This window comes from Liolophura sinensis, chromosome 10 (assembly GCF_032854445.1).
Source record: "Liolophura sinensis isolate JHLJ2023 chromosome 10, CUHK_Ljap_v2, whole genome shotgun sequence".
In the NCBI taxonomy this organism is placed as follows: domain Eukaryota; kingdom Metazoa; phylum Mollusca; class Polyplacophora; order Chitonida; family Chitonidae; genus Liolophura; species Liolophura sinensis.
In genome coordinates this window covers 35,807,262-35,823,393 of record NC_088304.1, presented here as the reverse complement: position 1 = coordinate 35,823,393, position 16,132 = coordinate 35,807,262, and the positions used below count along the sequence as shown (strand labels likewise).

General features: G+C 37.9%; 1 protein-coding gene across 1 annotated transcript; it reads left to right on the top strand.

The window, feature by feature from the left end:
* Positions 1-6,965: 6,965 nt before the first annotated feature.
* On the top strand, positions 6,966-9,052 carry LOC135476088 (uncharacterized). The gene is made up of 3 exons (XM_064755989.1): positions 6,966-7,112; positions 7,887-7,973; positions 8,553-9,052. The coding sequence occupies exons 1-3, from the start codon at positions 7,031-7,033 to the stop codon at positions 8,861-8,863; spliced, it is 480 nt and encodes a 159-aa protein (XP_064612059.1). The 5' UTR covers positions 6,966-7,030; the 3' UTR covers positions 8,864-9,052.
* The last annotated feature ends 7,080 nt before the right edge of the window (positions 9,053-16,132 follow it).

The following is a 16,132-nucleotide window of genomic DNA, read 5'->3' as shown; positions in this document are numbered from 1 at the left end:
AAACTTAGTACATATGTAAGGTGTGTGTACACAAAGATGTGAATAGAAAATACACATTAATGCAATTGTGTACGTTTCTTTCAGTTAATATATTTTTGTTGTTTAACGCCATACGCGAGAAACTTTCACTTCAGCAATGTCAGTTCGTTTTATTTGAGAAGGAGACCTTTAACAACATACTAGGGTATTGAATATAAAATTACTTCATATAAAACGTTCCTAAATTGATGAAAACTGAGCACGAAACGCATTATACTTTTTTTCATTAAAATATACATAACTCATTTATATTCATGGCATTTTAGTTACGTCTTAACGCCATTTATTTACTGCAAGGGAGCAGCCGGAATTTAATTGTCTAAAGATATAATTGTCACAGAAGACTGCGCAAATTATTTAAACATGGCTACATTATTCAAGGCTGCGCAGTCCGTGTAATATTCTTATCGTATCGAACACGAGTCATGCATATTCATTTGGATAATTCAGTAATTTACAAATCTAATACATTCAAATGCCTGGAATGTGTCAACTATATGCATCAATAGATTTACAACATGCTCAATGTTCAATTCATTTCATGTCGTCCAAAGTTTCATTGAGTCAGGGGAATTAAACCTAAGAATTATAGACAGAGCTACGAGTAGTTTTGTGTAATTCACACATTCTGAAAATGTTTGTCCCACTTTTGGTCGATCTAATGTTCTCAGCGTTATCAATATGGACGAATCAAGTGATGACTGGATGGTTGGTCGAAATGGCAGAATCCATCGACAAAGGTAAGTTTTGAAGAAATTCTTCTTATGTGACGTTTGTAGAATTAAATTTAATTTTTGGAAATTTTGTTCCAAGTACATTGCGCATGTACATACAAAAGAGAAAGTGCACCGGGATACCCGGATGCCCAGGATTCACTTCATTTCCGCTTTTATTGAAAGGGAAAGACAAAAACAATGAAAATCACTGTGAAATCTTCCACCTGCTACTTAGTACACATATAGAAATCACCTGTGAAATTTAAACAAAAAAGTTTATCGGCGATAACAAACCTGTTGAATTAGCTTTGTCGACGTGGCGGAACTTTGTTTTAAGATCAATATTATGAAATCAGCTGCAGAGTTTACGTTATTCATAGCTCTACTGTGATCTTGTATACGTGATTAGGGGTGAATATTGTGACCTACAGATGACCAAGCGACAAAAGATGACACCTAAAAGCAATATGCTGCATGATCCGTTATTTACACGCAGATCCGTTACTTACACATACATTTAACTCCGTGAGAATGAAGTCTGCCTTTCACGTGTGAGAAAGTTCATCATTCAAAGTACAGTGGTTTACTTTGCGTCACACCACACATGACTCCGACTGGCGTGAAATGAATAAAATAATTTTGACTACGGCATATATAACACCAAGGACGCTAATTTCTCTACCAGCTCCAGAAAAAAAGTGTACTCTGTCTACTAAAAAGGGGAGCATTGTCTTATACATTGATTGAAACAGCCGCTATTTGTGAAAAAAATAACTTAAGAAACTCCAAAAACTGAGATTGGTTTTACATTGTGGGCCAGGTAGTTTTTGTCTGCGACCAAACAAAGAGCTTACTCCAAAGCCAAAGTCGTTTATTCCTTTATTTATCTAATTTATGTCTTACGCTGGAGTAGCGAATATTTCCTTTATAAATTTGTAACATTATATCATTATGTCGAGTTGAAAGCAGGCAAAGCTGCTAACAGACATTCCCAAGAAAGAGCAGAAACCCGAGACGACATTTATATCAAAACATATCACGAAATATCCTGTTTTTCTTTGCAGAAAAACCTCTCCAAGTCCTGTTAGCCTTCACAAGAGTTCGTGAACACGCCTGTTTAAACGACTCTGAGATTGAAGACAATGGATCCATCCCCAGCTCTGGATATCGGAGATACCCTACTATCTTAACAAAACCTGGCGTTTACTACCATCTGTACAGTGAGACAGACCCCATCTGTTATTCCTTAAGCGGTAAGTAGGCGATGGGATTAGAATGGAGGTATGAAAGGAGTTGCTGTCGTGTGCCAGACTACAAATGATTACACTATCGGCCATGTTGGATGTCTAACAGGATAATTCCATGGTATCTCCTGGAATATGCCTGTCAGTGTGTGTGCACTTGGTCGTGATGTTCTTCTCCTACAGATCCAAGATGAGAGTTCAATTCATCTTTAAAAGAAGTTACACGTACATGCACCCTAAGGATTCCTCCGTCGTCATATGACTGAAAAATTGTTGAGTACGACGTTAAACCCCAAGCACTCACTCACTCACCCCCCTAAAAGAAGACTAGGGTTCACCCCGAAACTACATACTGTCACATGAGCAAATTTGCTTTATACCTAGACGTACAATTAGGATGAGACAAAAAAGTCCATTGAGGTGACATGCTATTTTGATATATGCAATTACCAACTCGTTTGTCCCGAAAGCAAATATTTTTATACAAGTCACAAAATAAGCCAAGCAAGATAAATCCAACACAGAATTTGGGTTTGCATTTAGCGATGCTTTGAAGTGCTACATGGTATTGTTGTTCATGGGATTTGCTTCCTTAATACGTATACAGAACAAGCCTATTGGGACAAGGGCAACATATGAAATACAATACCTTTGTAGTGAAGATCCGTCGATCAAATAAGTCAACATCTAACTGTTCCTCCGTGATTATGCATAAAGTGCTGTTGATATCTTTTTTTCCTGGTGTGCAGATTTGGAGGACATGGAAGAGGACATCCTCTTCGAGCTTCGGGATATATCGATGTCAGGTGAAGAGCTTGAGGACTCGGTGTTTGTTAGCGAAGAGGATAACGTCATTTGAGAACTGATGCTGTCAGATCCGTCATAACTAGCAGTCTCTCTGCACATTTCGAGAACGTTACTGGTATCTATTAGTTATGAGGTCTCATCCTGATCACCTTTCTGTGTTTAACTACTGCATAGCTATTCGGTTAAAAGCTTCCAGACTTTCTCCTAATATGATACTGTAAGAATAAATGTTCAAAGTCAAAAACAGTTGGGGGCCTACGTAGCCGAGGTGGTAAGCTTGTCAGCGTGGAGTATAGTCCCAGAAGCCCCTCACCAATGAGGTCGCTGTAAGTTCAATCAGATAAATAAATAAATAAATAAATAAATAAAGGATAGGTTTTTGACAGATGAGAAACTTAAAAGGAGGTTAAAAGCTTCCAGGCTCTTTCCTAATATGATACTGTAAGAATAAAGTCAAAAACAGTAGCTTATTACACTCCTAGTCCTTGGTAAATGGCGATAACAAACACTTGTCTACATATTAGGCCGACTTATAAGGAAATGATATATAGGCTTGTTCATTACAGGGTGTATTTTACGAAATAAAAAAACGATGTTTTCATGTAAGAAAAATTCTTAATTTAGTTTGCGTTGATTCATTGGAATTATCTACCTAATAATTTTGTGTTTGATTGATTTTGCGTTGTACACGCGGCCTATTTCAGGGAGCTCATTTAGTAAAATTTCCCCTTAACTACCATGACGACATATGTTTTAAAGATATAAAGTGCACTTAGCTAAGAGCTACTTAACACTAAGTATGCTTCACCGGTCCCAGCATTATGGTGGTAGGAAACCGGACAGAGCCGAGCCCACGACTATCAGCGGAATGGTAGACCTTCCCAAGTACGATCGAAGAGGAAGCCGAACTTATTGTGTCCCCATTAGTCAGAGGCTTATGGATAATTGGGCTGCGCTATCACACTAACAACTCGGCCACAGAGAGTCCTAGCTTGAACTATTAGTGTTTTTAATAACGTACACGATACTATAATCTATGCCTTACACTAAAATTCGTCAGAGGCATGCCAAATGATGGTCGAGTACTCTTGGTTACCTGTATCGATTATACCAGGAAATTGTGTATTGCGTTGAACAACAATCAAATAGAAAAATGCAAAAAAATGTTCATTTATGCAAATAAACTGACCGTAATTTGACAAAGTCACCAGCTAGCTTACATAGAACGTTAAAGAGACATACAATTCCCTTAGATCCATTCATCTTTAATATTTATATTGGAGCTCCGTGCACGAAGAAAGATGTAAACTGTGAAATATTTCAATCACAAATTGCAAAAATTTATGGACAAGAATATTTTGCAACATTGAGACTTTGTAAATGTCAGTTAATGTACATGAATCCAAAGGATCTCGTGATTCTAAATTGAAGGTTTGATTTACAAGAGCTCTATAAATTTTGTAAGTCGTGGTTTTCAGTCTGAATAAGCCCTGGATACCTTTTTTCAAGTTTTTCTCGCATGAAAAAGGTACAGAGTATGCTATATACATACTATTTGCGTTTTTCCTGTTTCATACCCGAATGGATAGAAAAAAGTTGTTGTACAATGGTCTAGTGTGTCACCCAACATTGCTGTGCCGAGAGCAACGCTGATTTATTTATTTGGTTATTGTTTTACGTCATACTCAAGAGTTTTTCACTTACACCACGACGACCGGTTTTATTTGAGGACATATTGACAAACGTTTTCCGATGTGACACACAGTTACATGCATGCGTACCTTATTGGTGGGCGATAGGTCGTTTAACGAATGTTAGATTGTAGGGCGGCCACATCAGCCACGTCAACCGCTTATGTCTATATAATGTCTGCGGAGAGAACGAGAAATGTACCTATGCAAATTCCCAAACTATGGTATAGTGTGCAACACTGTCGTACCGACGGCAGCCTAGAGTTGCACATGAAATAACTGATGTTTATTTATTTGTCTACTTCCGGTTTAACGTCATACTCTTGAATTATTTTCACTTAGCAAAGCAGACATAAAGTTATAAATCTTTCCAAGCCCACGTTTTTATACTCTCCTCAGGCAGAGGCCGTAGCCTTATAGTTGACATGTACCAACTTCTGCCAAAACATCCTGCATATCATTGCACGGGGATCTAGACACCGCTAATTCAGACTGACAGGAACCAACTAGCCCTGAGCCGAAACAGATTGTCATTGTTGTTTCATATCTTTGGTTCAGAAAAATCTGGACACTTTTTTCATACTGTTACCTCTGTTCATTACTCTCCAACCCACAATGCCTCTCTGAACTCATATCCTCCTTACTCTTTCTGAACTTTCACGTTACTCGTTTAAATTGAAAGGACCTCTACTGTGGAACAGCTTGTCAAATCATCTGAAATTTATAAGATCCATTTCAATATTCAAGACTCGACGTGGATGTGAAATGATACAGGGCCGAAATTCTTTGTAACCACATACTTTTGTTCAGTTTCTATAACAGATCATGGGATGTAACCTGTATTTACTAGCTAGGTTGATCTCTTAAATGTTATGATTCAACTTTCAAAAAATATTTTTTTATTATGAGGTCTACAGCTGACGAGGTTTACAGCTGACATAATTTATCTAACTGGGTTAAAACAAACCCCATGGGGTTTTCGTCCCGCGAGATATTACTTCATATATTTTATTATTGTTTTTCGAGTTTATGATTCTTGTATGCCACCTTTATTTATTGCATTATTTAATTTGTTAAAATATTCTGGTAAATAAATCAAAATCAAATCAAATCAAACCAGGCAGCTGTATAGTAAAAAAATACACTGTAGCCTCAACTGTTAACAATTTGTACTGTAAACAAAAAACCTGTAGCCTAAACTGCCAGCAAATTGTACTGTAAAATACACTGTAGCCCAAACTGCCAGTAAATTGAACCGTAAAAAATACATTTTAGCCTAAACTGCCGGCAAATTGTACTGTACAAAAATACATATTAGCCTAAACTGCCAGCAAATTGTACTTTGAATAAGTACGCTATTGCCTATACAGCCAGAAATTTGTACTTTGAAAAATTACACTGTAGCCTAAACTGTAAGCAAATTGTACTTTCAAAAAGATTTATTTATTTATTTGATTGGTGTTTTACGTCGTGCTCAAGAATATTTCACTTATACGACGGCGGCCAGCATTATGGTAGGAGGAAACCGGACACAAGCCGGGGAAAACCGGACACAAGCCGGGGGAGACCCACGACCATCCGCAGGTTGCTGGCAGACCTTCCCACTTACTACCGGACAGGAAGCCAGCATGAGCTGGAATTGAAGTCACAGCGGCCGCATTGGTGAGAGGCTCTTGGGTCCTTACGCTACGCTAGCGCGCTAACCGACTGAGCCAAAGAGGCCCCCTACTTTTAAAAAGATACACCATGTTTTATTGTTTTTATTGTTGGTGTAATAACCTTGTAGTTCAATTGAACACCGACATTAGCATTCCTGGTATTACAGTTTGAATACCAATCTACATATACGGCCTAAGCTGGGAAGGGCTTAGTTATGTAATATGAAAATGTGGTCACGACAAAATAATTTATATATTCTGTATGGATGTGTATACATTCGTAGAATTATAGTAAAACTAGCATGAAACGAATAGCATGAGCTAAGATGGATTTATATTCATTACCCTAGGTAAAAGTTCGTGGTCAATTTCTTGTCCTGTTGCTGTTCTCTTCTACCAATAGTACATTTGCACAGTCAGCGCTGATTGGTCAGTTAGAGCAACTCTCTTACCATTTAATATAAAATGCTTTCAGAAAATTGACCGGCATGTATTTATAACCCGTTGTAGCCAGAGCGGGTCGATTTATTCGGGTAATTGAATATTTTAAATCAATTAAAAGCTGAATGCGACAGTAATGCAAATTGATGTAATAAATATTCCACCTTGATAGCAGATTTTGATTAGAATCAGCGCGTGCCTGCATTCTTTATTGACCTACTGACTGCGGTAATTCCTTTCCATCTGATATTTAAATGGATTTGAGTGTTACTTTATCGTGACAATTATCGGGGACTGTAGGGATTTAAAACGTGCACATTAACGTTATTCGTCACTCAGCGTTTGCCTGCCACCGAAGGAAGTATTGCGTAGGGACGAGATCTAAGAAAATAGCTGTATTTTTCTTATTAGGTAAGAACAACGTGGGATAGAAAATGACACGCTGCCACACACCAGTTCTTGTGTTGACTGCAGTTCTGGTGATAGCGCTGGTAACCTGCTTACGCCCTGCGGACGGTAAGTTAGTATCAGTAGAAGCATAGCAAGTCAGCTAGTTCATTTCCGTGTGATATAATCTAAGGCTTACTGCTGCAACTAATTGCTGATATGGAAGTCCAGTCTTGTCCATAATGTATTGGATCTTGGATATCGTATGTGTCTGCTTATGTGATCTCTGTTACATCTGGCTTTTGGAACTGGGATTTTCATTCACGGTATATTTTTGTCGGTATCTGTTGCCTTTTACAGAACATCCATCTGGTGCTATGGTGCACTCCATCCAAGCTTGCTGACAAAAAAACGTTAGAAAACGAGTCAAGGACTTTATATGTGCACAGTAAAGAAAAACTTCCAATACTGAGAAGATATCGCCTACAAGGAAAATAAAGCCATTTCCTTTAAAACACAAGGACAGATAAAAGTGTTATTATTGGGATTTAAGTACACCAGCATCACTTCCTTGTTCAGTTTCTCAAGGCGGTACTTTGATCATTACACCTTCTTGTGCTCTGTGAAACGTCCTGTCGTTAAAACTAAAGCTGTCGGCCTATACTCGAACCATGATTAGTATATCTTTTTTATGCAAACCTAGCAAACGCTTTATTTCAGTACACAATCCTGTGAAATGTGTGAGTATTTGAGTTAAAATTAATACAGTAAATAACCAATAATTACGACAAATTAACATATTATTTTTAAAAAACGCTGAATGTGATAAAAAGTGCATGTTTTATTTGCTTTTGCTATAGTACATGTATTGTATAATATTAGTATTACCGTTATATTTTGCAGATGTTGGCGATGTTGGGAACACGATAGACAAACTGAATCGTCATCGACGACAGATATTGGTCCGAACCTTTAATAACACCGAAGCTGGTTTGTTAATTTTACATTGTTTTCATTTTTTTTGTGCTCTTGGTCTAAGTGTATTAACACAAGGCTGTCTGTATCATTTTACAGACAAAAATCGAAACGGGCAAAGGGCCCTCGTTATCTTTCTCTTAATACATAATAAGAGAAAGGACAATGTATTTGTCTACATGCAGCGCAGCGATAGCCATTGTAACTGTATAATACTGATATCAAAACGACAAGGAAAATGACCAGAGTGAAATTTGATCTGGCGACATCATTCATAATCTTATGGCCAAGGTACGAAACTTTTACGTTTATTTGTTAAAAGCGTCAAAAGCTGCAATTTTTGCACCTTTTTGGCAGAATTTCATCGTCAAAATGTTGATCAAATTGTGAATATTTTGCTCTCGTTTAATATATCATTCACAGGATGCAATTAAATGGATATAGTCCGGTGCTAAATGTGTTTATAAATCATGGCCAACAATTATTTCTGTTCATAAATGCTTCCTAGGTTATAGTTTCCTGCAGCCGACAATGCGAGCAAGCAGACATTGTAAAACCCTGTAAATCCCAGTGTTTTCCCTTTCTCTCTTACAGGTAACACTGTGTACTTGGGTAGCGCCTCCCTTTCCGTGGAGGAATATGGAAGCTATGAAGACCTGTACCCATGGCTCCTGAGTCAACAGCTGAATAACCAAACCAATTTAGGTCCAACAACAACAACCCAGCCTCCGACAACAACATCTGGGGGTCGTGACCTCACCCAGGCCTGCACGTGCATCGGAGGACGCTGTGTGACCTTCCAGGAGATTTTTGACTTGTGTCTGTCCACCGTTAGAAACTCTGACACATGTCTGGCAAACTTAGACCTTCTCTGCGAAAACGTTAAGACCCAGAGCGCAGGCTAATCTGAAACAAAACAAAAACATAATTTAATAAATGCAACACGAAATTCATCAAATATGCTGCCCTTTCCTTAATACGCGGAAAAAGTTAAAACTCCCAAGTTACAAAAAATCCTTATTAAACCGCTTCCTACAGAAATATAAATTTAAAACAAGTTTATTGTAGTCATGGTAATATTTGTTTCTGATGTCATTTTGTGAAGAAATAAAACGTGCTGGTCACAACAATCTCTTGTGTTTGTTACCTTAGTATATATTATAAAAAAAATTGCTCAAACATGTTCATTCGTCCTTACTTAGTTTCACTGTATATACCTGATCACCTGATCGGCGGCGTCACTAGTTTGAATCCTGCTCTCAGTGGTTGAGAGCGGCGATAAATGTCAAATAAACATATACAACATGAATGAATCGTTAAGGCTTAAAGATGTTATATCAGTTGGACGCAGGTAATGTCAGACTTGGTGTAATAGAGAGCAAAAGATTAATCACTTAGATTTGTGAACTTCTTTTTGTAACAATATAGATGTACTCAATTACATGTTGGGATTAGATGAAAGTGTTTACTTGGTTTACACTTCGGCGTCTGCATGCGTGGGAATACACCACACGACGACCTGAACACCTTCATTTTTGCAGTATGCGATCACGGCGCTGTGACTGTTGACGTTGTATAATTCAGCTATAACCTGCTTGAGATGGGTTTGCTGTCGAGCAGTCAAAAGGATACAGAATCGACGCTGATTGTTTGAAAATGGAGGCATGGTTTCCTTGGTTAAAATTTGCAACCTTGGTCACCTTGTAGAAAAGTGCCACATCTTAAATTCAGCTTAGGCCATCACAAGGGCAGAGAATATGTACATCTTGATACCCACTGATCCGGCCGTGACAAAAATCAGTCGTGTAATGCGAAATCAGCCTTCAGAGCAAGATTTGCAGGTTACAGGGTAGGCTGATGATCACGTGTCAGTCCTATCATTTTTGAATTAAATTCACGTTGTGAATCGAGATTTCGCATTACATGAAGTACATCCCCCCAAATGAACTATATCCCCCCAATGAACTATATCCCCCTAATAAACTATATCCCCCCAAATTGGTCAAATCGAAACTTTGACAATAAACAGGAAGATATACATGAAAGTTTCAGTAGAATAATTTTCTGGTTGACGTTGATCTTCATATAGTTAATTTTAAATGCACTGTGCTTTATTTCAACAAAAATCATTACTTTTGCCATTTGGATATGTTATTACTATGAAACTATCTCTTCTATGGTCGTGAAACTTTAAGGCTTGTGCTGTTCTGATTCTGAAATTTAGAGAATTGCCCTCGAATTGTTAAATTCGCACTTTCTTATCGTACATCACTGGGGGCGATTCTCCGCATGCCATACCATTTCTATTTGTACATCCACAGTGTTGTGCTTCAGTAGTACACAAATTGTGTAAATGTGTACAAGGATTACGATATGAGGAAACTGGGCAGAGCCCTGGGAAAAACCACAACCATCCGCATGATGCTAACAAACATTTCCGACAGGAGAGGAAGCCATTATTAGCTGAACAGCGATCGCATTTTTGAGAGGCTCCTTTGTTAACAACGAGGTCGCCAGTTCGAATCAGTCTGTACTCTTCAGTACCCTATAACAACTCCTGTTTTTCTGGAGGGAATGTAATGCTGTTTATTTTATGGTGTACATTTTTTTCGCTGTCCACCTGCCATTTTTGGTGTATAGGTGCGTGCTTGGTATCAAAATGATGAAAACTGTCTCAACTTTGGGCGGGTATGAGTTTGAATGATGAAAGTTTGAAATTCTGAGCGAGAGGCTGTATGGAGACAGGTGAAGATAAAACTGCGGGCGATGTTCCCTTGGCGTTGCTAGGCACGCTTCACAAAAGAGCAGATTTTATGACTGCTTTTTCACAATGCATACAGCAAGGCTTATTGACCACAGAATGTTTGGGACTGAGATACAACACTAAACACCAACACTGTCGTTTATGGAATCTTAATTGGGGTCTGTATGTACGGGAATGTGTTATTTTCCTAAAAAATAGAGGGAATTATGAACAGACTTTGTCCGGCTTTCTCAAGACTGACCCTTGACCGTAAACGCCTAATGGAAATATTTTGGAGTATGGCGTCAAACATTTATTATTTAACTAGATAAGTGTAGTAGCAGACAAATCCCAACATATCTGTGTGTTTGGGGACTATCAAAATGTAAATTTTAGGTAAAACAAGAAAAAAAATACATGAGAAATTTGTTTTTAGTTGGTTCTTTACTTTTAACTGATTAAAATCTTTTCAGCTTCCCTCTAGGATTTGTAGCAGCCTTATTCGCTCTTTTCTATATGCTGATGTATTTTAATTGGTCTTTGACGCCGCACCTGAGACATTTTTTTACGTACATGACTTGATTGAAGTTGATGAGCACTGGAAAGCCGCGTGCTGAGTGTAAACCACTCCTCTTACCAGACATCTGCCAAATCGCCTGACTTTACGCCACATCCAAGCCAGCATGAGCTGGATTCATTCCTGTGACTTCAATGGCGAGGGTGCGTTCGCCAGTGTCAAGAATAAGGCTTATCAACAAAAAGCCAGGACAAGATCATTAATATGTATGACTGATACATTATACCAGTCTTTGTGTGAACAGTACTCAGTAACACTTAGCACGCGATGTCACGTCTTATTTAAACATCGTCAGCGTGGAAGCCAGGAATACTTCCACAAGCGGGGGTATCAAGCCGTGAAATGCATGCTACTTCATGAATATTCATTGTCTATTAACAGGCGAAAGAGGTGCAATACTAAAAGTACACCCTGACGATTTACAATGAATGTTTTCAGGTATAAGCCTCACCGAAATGAGTTTGCAAGTGACGTATTGTTTGATAAGTGTTTGTTTATTCTGTTATTAAAAAGATCACACAACGCATTGAACACTCAGCTTAAAAACTGTCTTAAGAGTATAAGTTAAAAACTCAACGAAAGTGAACAAGCTGAATGAGGTGAGATCGTTCATCGTCCCCAACAAAAATCAACAGACAAGGTTTGTGCAAAAAAATTGTTTCTTAAACATACCCAATCTGTGGGAGACTATCCGCCGTCCACTAATGTGAAAATACGTCACAATGACGTATTTTCTCTTTGTCTGATAGTAAAATGGGGTTTTACTATCTACGTTGTAAGTTGTTTGTGTCAAACAGATACCAGTCAAGTCCAATAAAACACAGATAGATACCAGTCCATTCCAATAAAACACAGATAGATACCAGTTAATTCAAATGAGACAGAGAAAGGTACCAGTCAGTTCCAATAAAACACAGATAGATACCAGTTAATTCAAATGAAAAGGAGAAAGGTACCAGTCAGTTCCAATAAAACACAGACAGATACCGGCCAATTCCAATAAAACACAGACAGATACCAGTCAATTCCAGTAAAACACAAACAGACAGTAGTCAATTCCAATAAAACACAAACAAACAACAGTCAATTCCAATAAAACACAAACAGACAGCAGTCAATTCCAATAAAACACAAACAGACAGCAGTCAATTCCAGTAAAACACAAACAGACAGCAGTCAATTCCAATAAAACACAGACAGATACCAGTCGATTCCAGTAAAACACAAACAGACAGTAGTCACTTCCAATAAAACACAAACAGACAGCAGTCAATTCCAATAAAACACAGACAGATACCAGTCAATTCCAGTAAAACACAAACAGACAGCAGCCAATTCCAATAAAACACAAACAGACAGCAGTCAATTCCAGTAAAACACAAACAGACAGCAGTCAATTCCAATAAAACACAAACAGACAGTAGTCAATTTCAGTAAAACACAAACAGACAGCAGTCAATTCCAGTAAAACACAAACAGACAGTAGTCAATTCCAATAAAACACAAACAGACAGTAGTCAATTTCAGTAAAACAGAAACAGACAGCAGTCAATTCCAATAAAACACAGACAGATACCAGTCAATTCCAGTAAAACACAAACAGACAGCAGTCAATTCCAATAAAACACAAACAGACAGCAGTCAATTTCAGTAAAACAGAAACAGACAGCAGTCAATTCCAATAAAACACAGACAGATACCAGTCAATTCCAATAAAACACAGACAGATACCAGTCAATTCCAATAAAACACAAACAGACAGCAGTCAATTCCAATAAAACACAAACAGACAGTAGTCAGTTCCAGTAAAACACAAACAGACAGCAGTCAATTCCAATAAAACACAAACAGACAGCAGTCAATTCCAATAAAACACAAACAGGCAGTAGTCAATTCCAGTAAAACACAAACAGACGGCAGTCAATTCCAATAAAACACAAACAGACAGCAGTCAATTCCAATAAAACTCAGCTGACAAAAAAATCTTATTGTGGACATAACTCTTATCTATTTTGTTTCTCAACTACAATATGAGGGCTTCTCTGAGTTCAGTAAACACGGAAATAATTATGTTTATGGGGGCTTCGTTGATATACATGTATCATGCTTTTTGTGTTAAGATAATACATGACCTTATAGCACTAACAGCCAGCTAAATATTAACTTCAAATTATTAACATACATAATTTCATTTAGGGGCAGTTAACCGTGATGTCTATTCACTTAATAGATTTGCATGTCGTCAGTCACGATATAATTCTATTTTATTATGTAAATTCACATATATCGATCCGTTAAAGCGAAAAAGGTCTGCATAATTAATAAACAATTAATATTTTGTCATGCTAAGAGGGTATATACGAGAATAGTGTGGATACTATGCTAATTAGGTAAAATTACGTGCACTCAAGTGGTCGTTGAATTTAAACATAGCACGAATCCGTTGGAGTGGATGCCAGATCGGGCATATATAAACTACGGACTTGTCCATAGCCTTCAAACTCCGGAGCTGGACTCCCGAAGAACATAGGTGAGCAGGCCTCCCTGAAGAACCCTCGCAATTTTCGTTACAAAAGTTATTTAAGCTTCGCTTTAAGTTTTACAAAGCAAAAACTACTTTAACCCAAGATGAAGATTTTCGAGGTTACCTTTTTTTTCATGGCCGCTGGAATGTCTGGTGTAAGGTCATTCGCCATCCCCAACAAACTCAACAGACAAGGTTTGTACAAATAACTTGTTTATCAAATATGCTCAATCCGATGGAGAATATCCGCCCTCCACCAATGTGAACTACGTCACAGTGTGACAGTTCGTTGTAACTTGCCAAAGGTCGGGGGGTTGTTATGGGCACCGGTTTTTTCCAACCGGAAGACTGGTCGACACAGGTAAACAAATCGTTAGTATGGCGTTACACTGCAATGAAATTCATAAATGAATAAGCACATACTCCTCTTTTGTAATGTCAAAAAAGAAAAAAACCGATGTCAGGAATTAAACAGCATTACAGGTTTCTTCTTCCAGTCAGTGCAGCCTCTTGCTATAGATATGTCAGTGTGCAAGCTGGGGTGACAAATTGTCGGATATAATAGGCTGTACTACATGTTCCTTCTTCTCAAAAGTATCCAAAGTATTTCACACTAAAACTTCTCTCCCGAAACAGTAAAAGTAAGTAAATAAATGTATAGTTAAAAGTGAACAAATGAATAACAGATTTAAGCTAAAAACGTAGATTTAACTTAGTTAATAATTTGGAGAAATCGAGTAAAGATCTACATAAGAATGAACAACAAAAACACTATTAAAATCGATTTCCGTGGATTTAGGGCATTCTGTTTTCTTTTTAACGAAGTCTTTCTTTTTTGTAGAGCGCCAGGCGGCATTTCTGGGAAGCGGTGAAAACCTGCAGCCTGGTCTTGGCGGGTCTGGACAACTGCTGACACAAACAATAAGTAAGAAAGATTTTCTAATTATAACATGGTATCAAATTCACAGACTGTAGTTGCAGATTAAATTGTAATACAAGTGGTGCAGCACTGGCCCATGCATGTATAAAGAATGCCCGTATGAATTCATCACTTGCTACATGCCGACACAAGTATATCGGGAAAACAGCACGTGAGAGTCATTTAATCGGACGATGATAGAGGGCATTTACATATAACTTTCGCATTCCCATATGTAACCAAGGTTTAAATGTGTATAAGTTAGGAGTGTACAGTTAGACTGTTCAAGACATCATCTACTAAACATCGAAACACCAATAGCTTGCATTCAGGTTTTGCTTTACATGAATGTGAAACTTCTTTGTGGTACAATCCGAAAAGTGTATTCAAACTTGTGAGTTAATGTCCATATATTTGATTCAGCAAATTACGACTTGAACTTTTGCGTATATTGTGTCCTTCATCAGATGTCTGATCTTAATGATGAACTGTGTATCTAAGTAGACATAGAGATAATCGGTAGCTGTGACATTTAATGTGACTGTATGTTTAATTTGATGACAACACTGCATTTTGAGTACTATTTACTATTTTGAGTTTATTTATTTATTTATTTATTTATTTATTTATTTGATTGGGGTTTTACGCCGTATCCATGATTATTTCACTTATACGACGACCGCATTATGGTGAGGAAACCCACGACCATCAGCAGGTTGCTGGCAGACCTTCCCACGCACAGCCGGAGAGGAAACCAGCATGAGCTGGACTTAAACTCACAGCGACCGCAATGGTGAGAGGCTTCTGTGTGATTTTACGCTGCGCTAGTGCGCTAACCAACTGAACCACAGAAGCCCCACTAGACCGGTGACGTCTGATAAATTGCTATAAACCCCACTGGCTTGGTGAGTAAATTGCTACTACCTATGCATTTACATGAACAGTTCGAATTAAACCATACCTAACGTAAATTGACAAGAGGCCTTCTTTCACCGGCAATACGTGTGACCATTTCCCAGCTATCACACTGTCGTCGATACTCCAGTTTCGTCTACGTCTTTGATTATATCATTTATATATATATAAGAATTTTTCGGTGCCAGTGTGTATTACGATCTTAAGCCTTAAAGATCATATCCATGTTATCATGCATGTAGGATACAGCCTTATTCTGGCAGTGTTGTCGTGCCAACTAGAGGAAAGTCAACCAAATCAAAACGTACACTGGGAAAGTCTTTCTTATGAATGTATAACTTCTTGGTTTATCAAGAAGTCGTGTATCCGTAAGAAAGACTTCTCCAGTTTACTTCCTTCCCAACTTCTAAACGCCACACAAACATGCAAATGAACACGGCTATACAATTTTGATTTCGTCCTAATGTCGTACTTCATATACTTTCTTAGTTGTTAA

What these genes read in the sequence shown, in the direction of transcription:
- LOC135476088 (XM_064755989.1), top strand. Translation starts at nt 7,031, where the DNA reads ATGACACGCTGCCACACACCAGTTCTTGTGTTGACTGCAGTTCTGGTG. An exon ending in CTGCTTACGCCCTGCGGACG is followed by an intron (nt 7,113 to 7,886) that starts GTAAGTTAGTAT and finishes TATATTTTGCAG; the next exon opens with ATGTTGGCGATGTTGGGAAC. An exon ending in CTTTAATAACACCGAAGCTG is followed by an intron (nt 7,974 to 8,552) that starts GTTTGTTAATTT and finishes TCTCTCTTACAG; the next exon opens with GTAACACTGTGTACTTGGGT.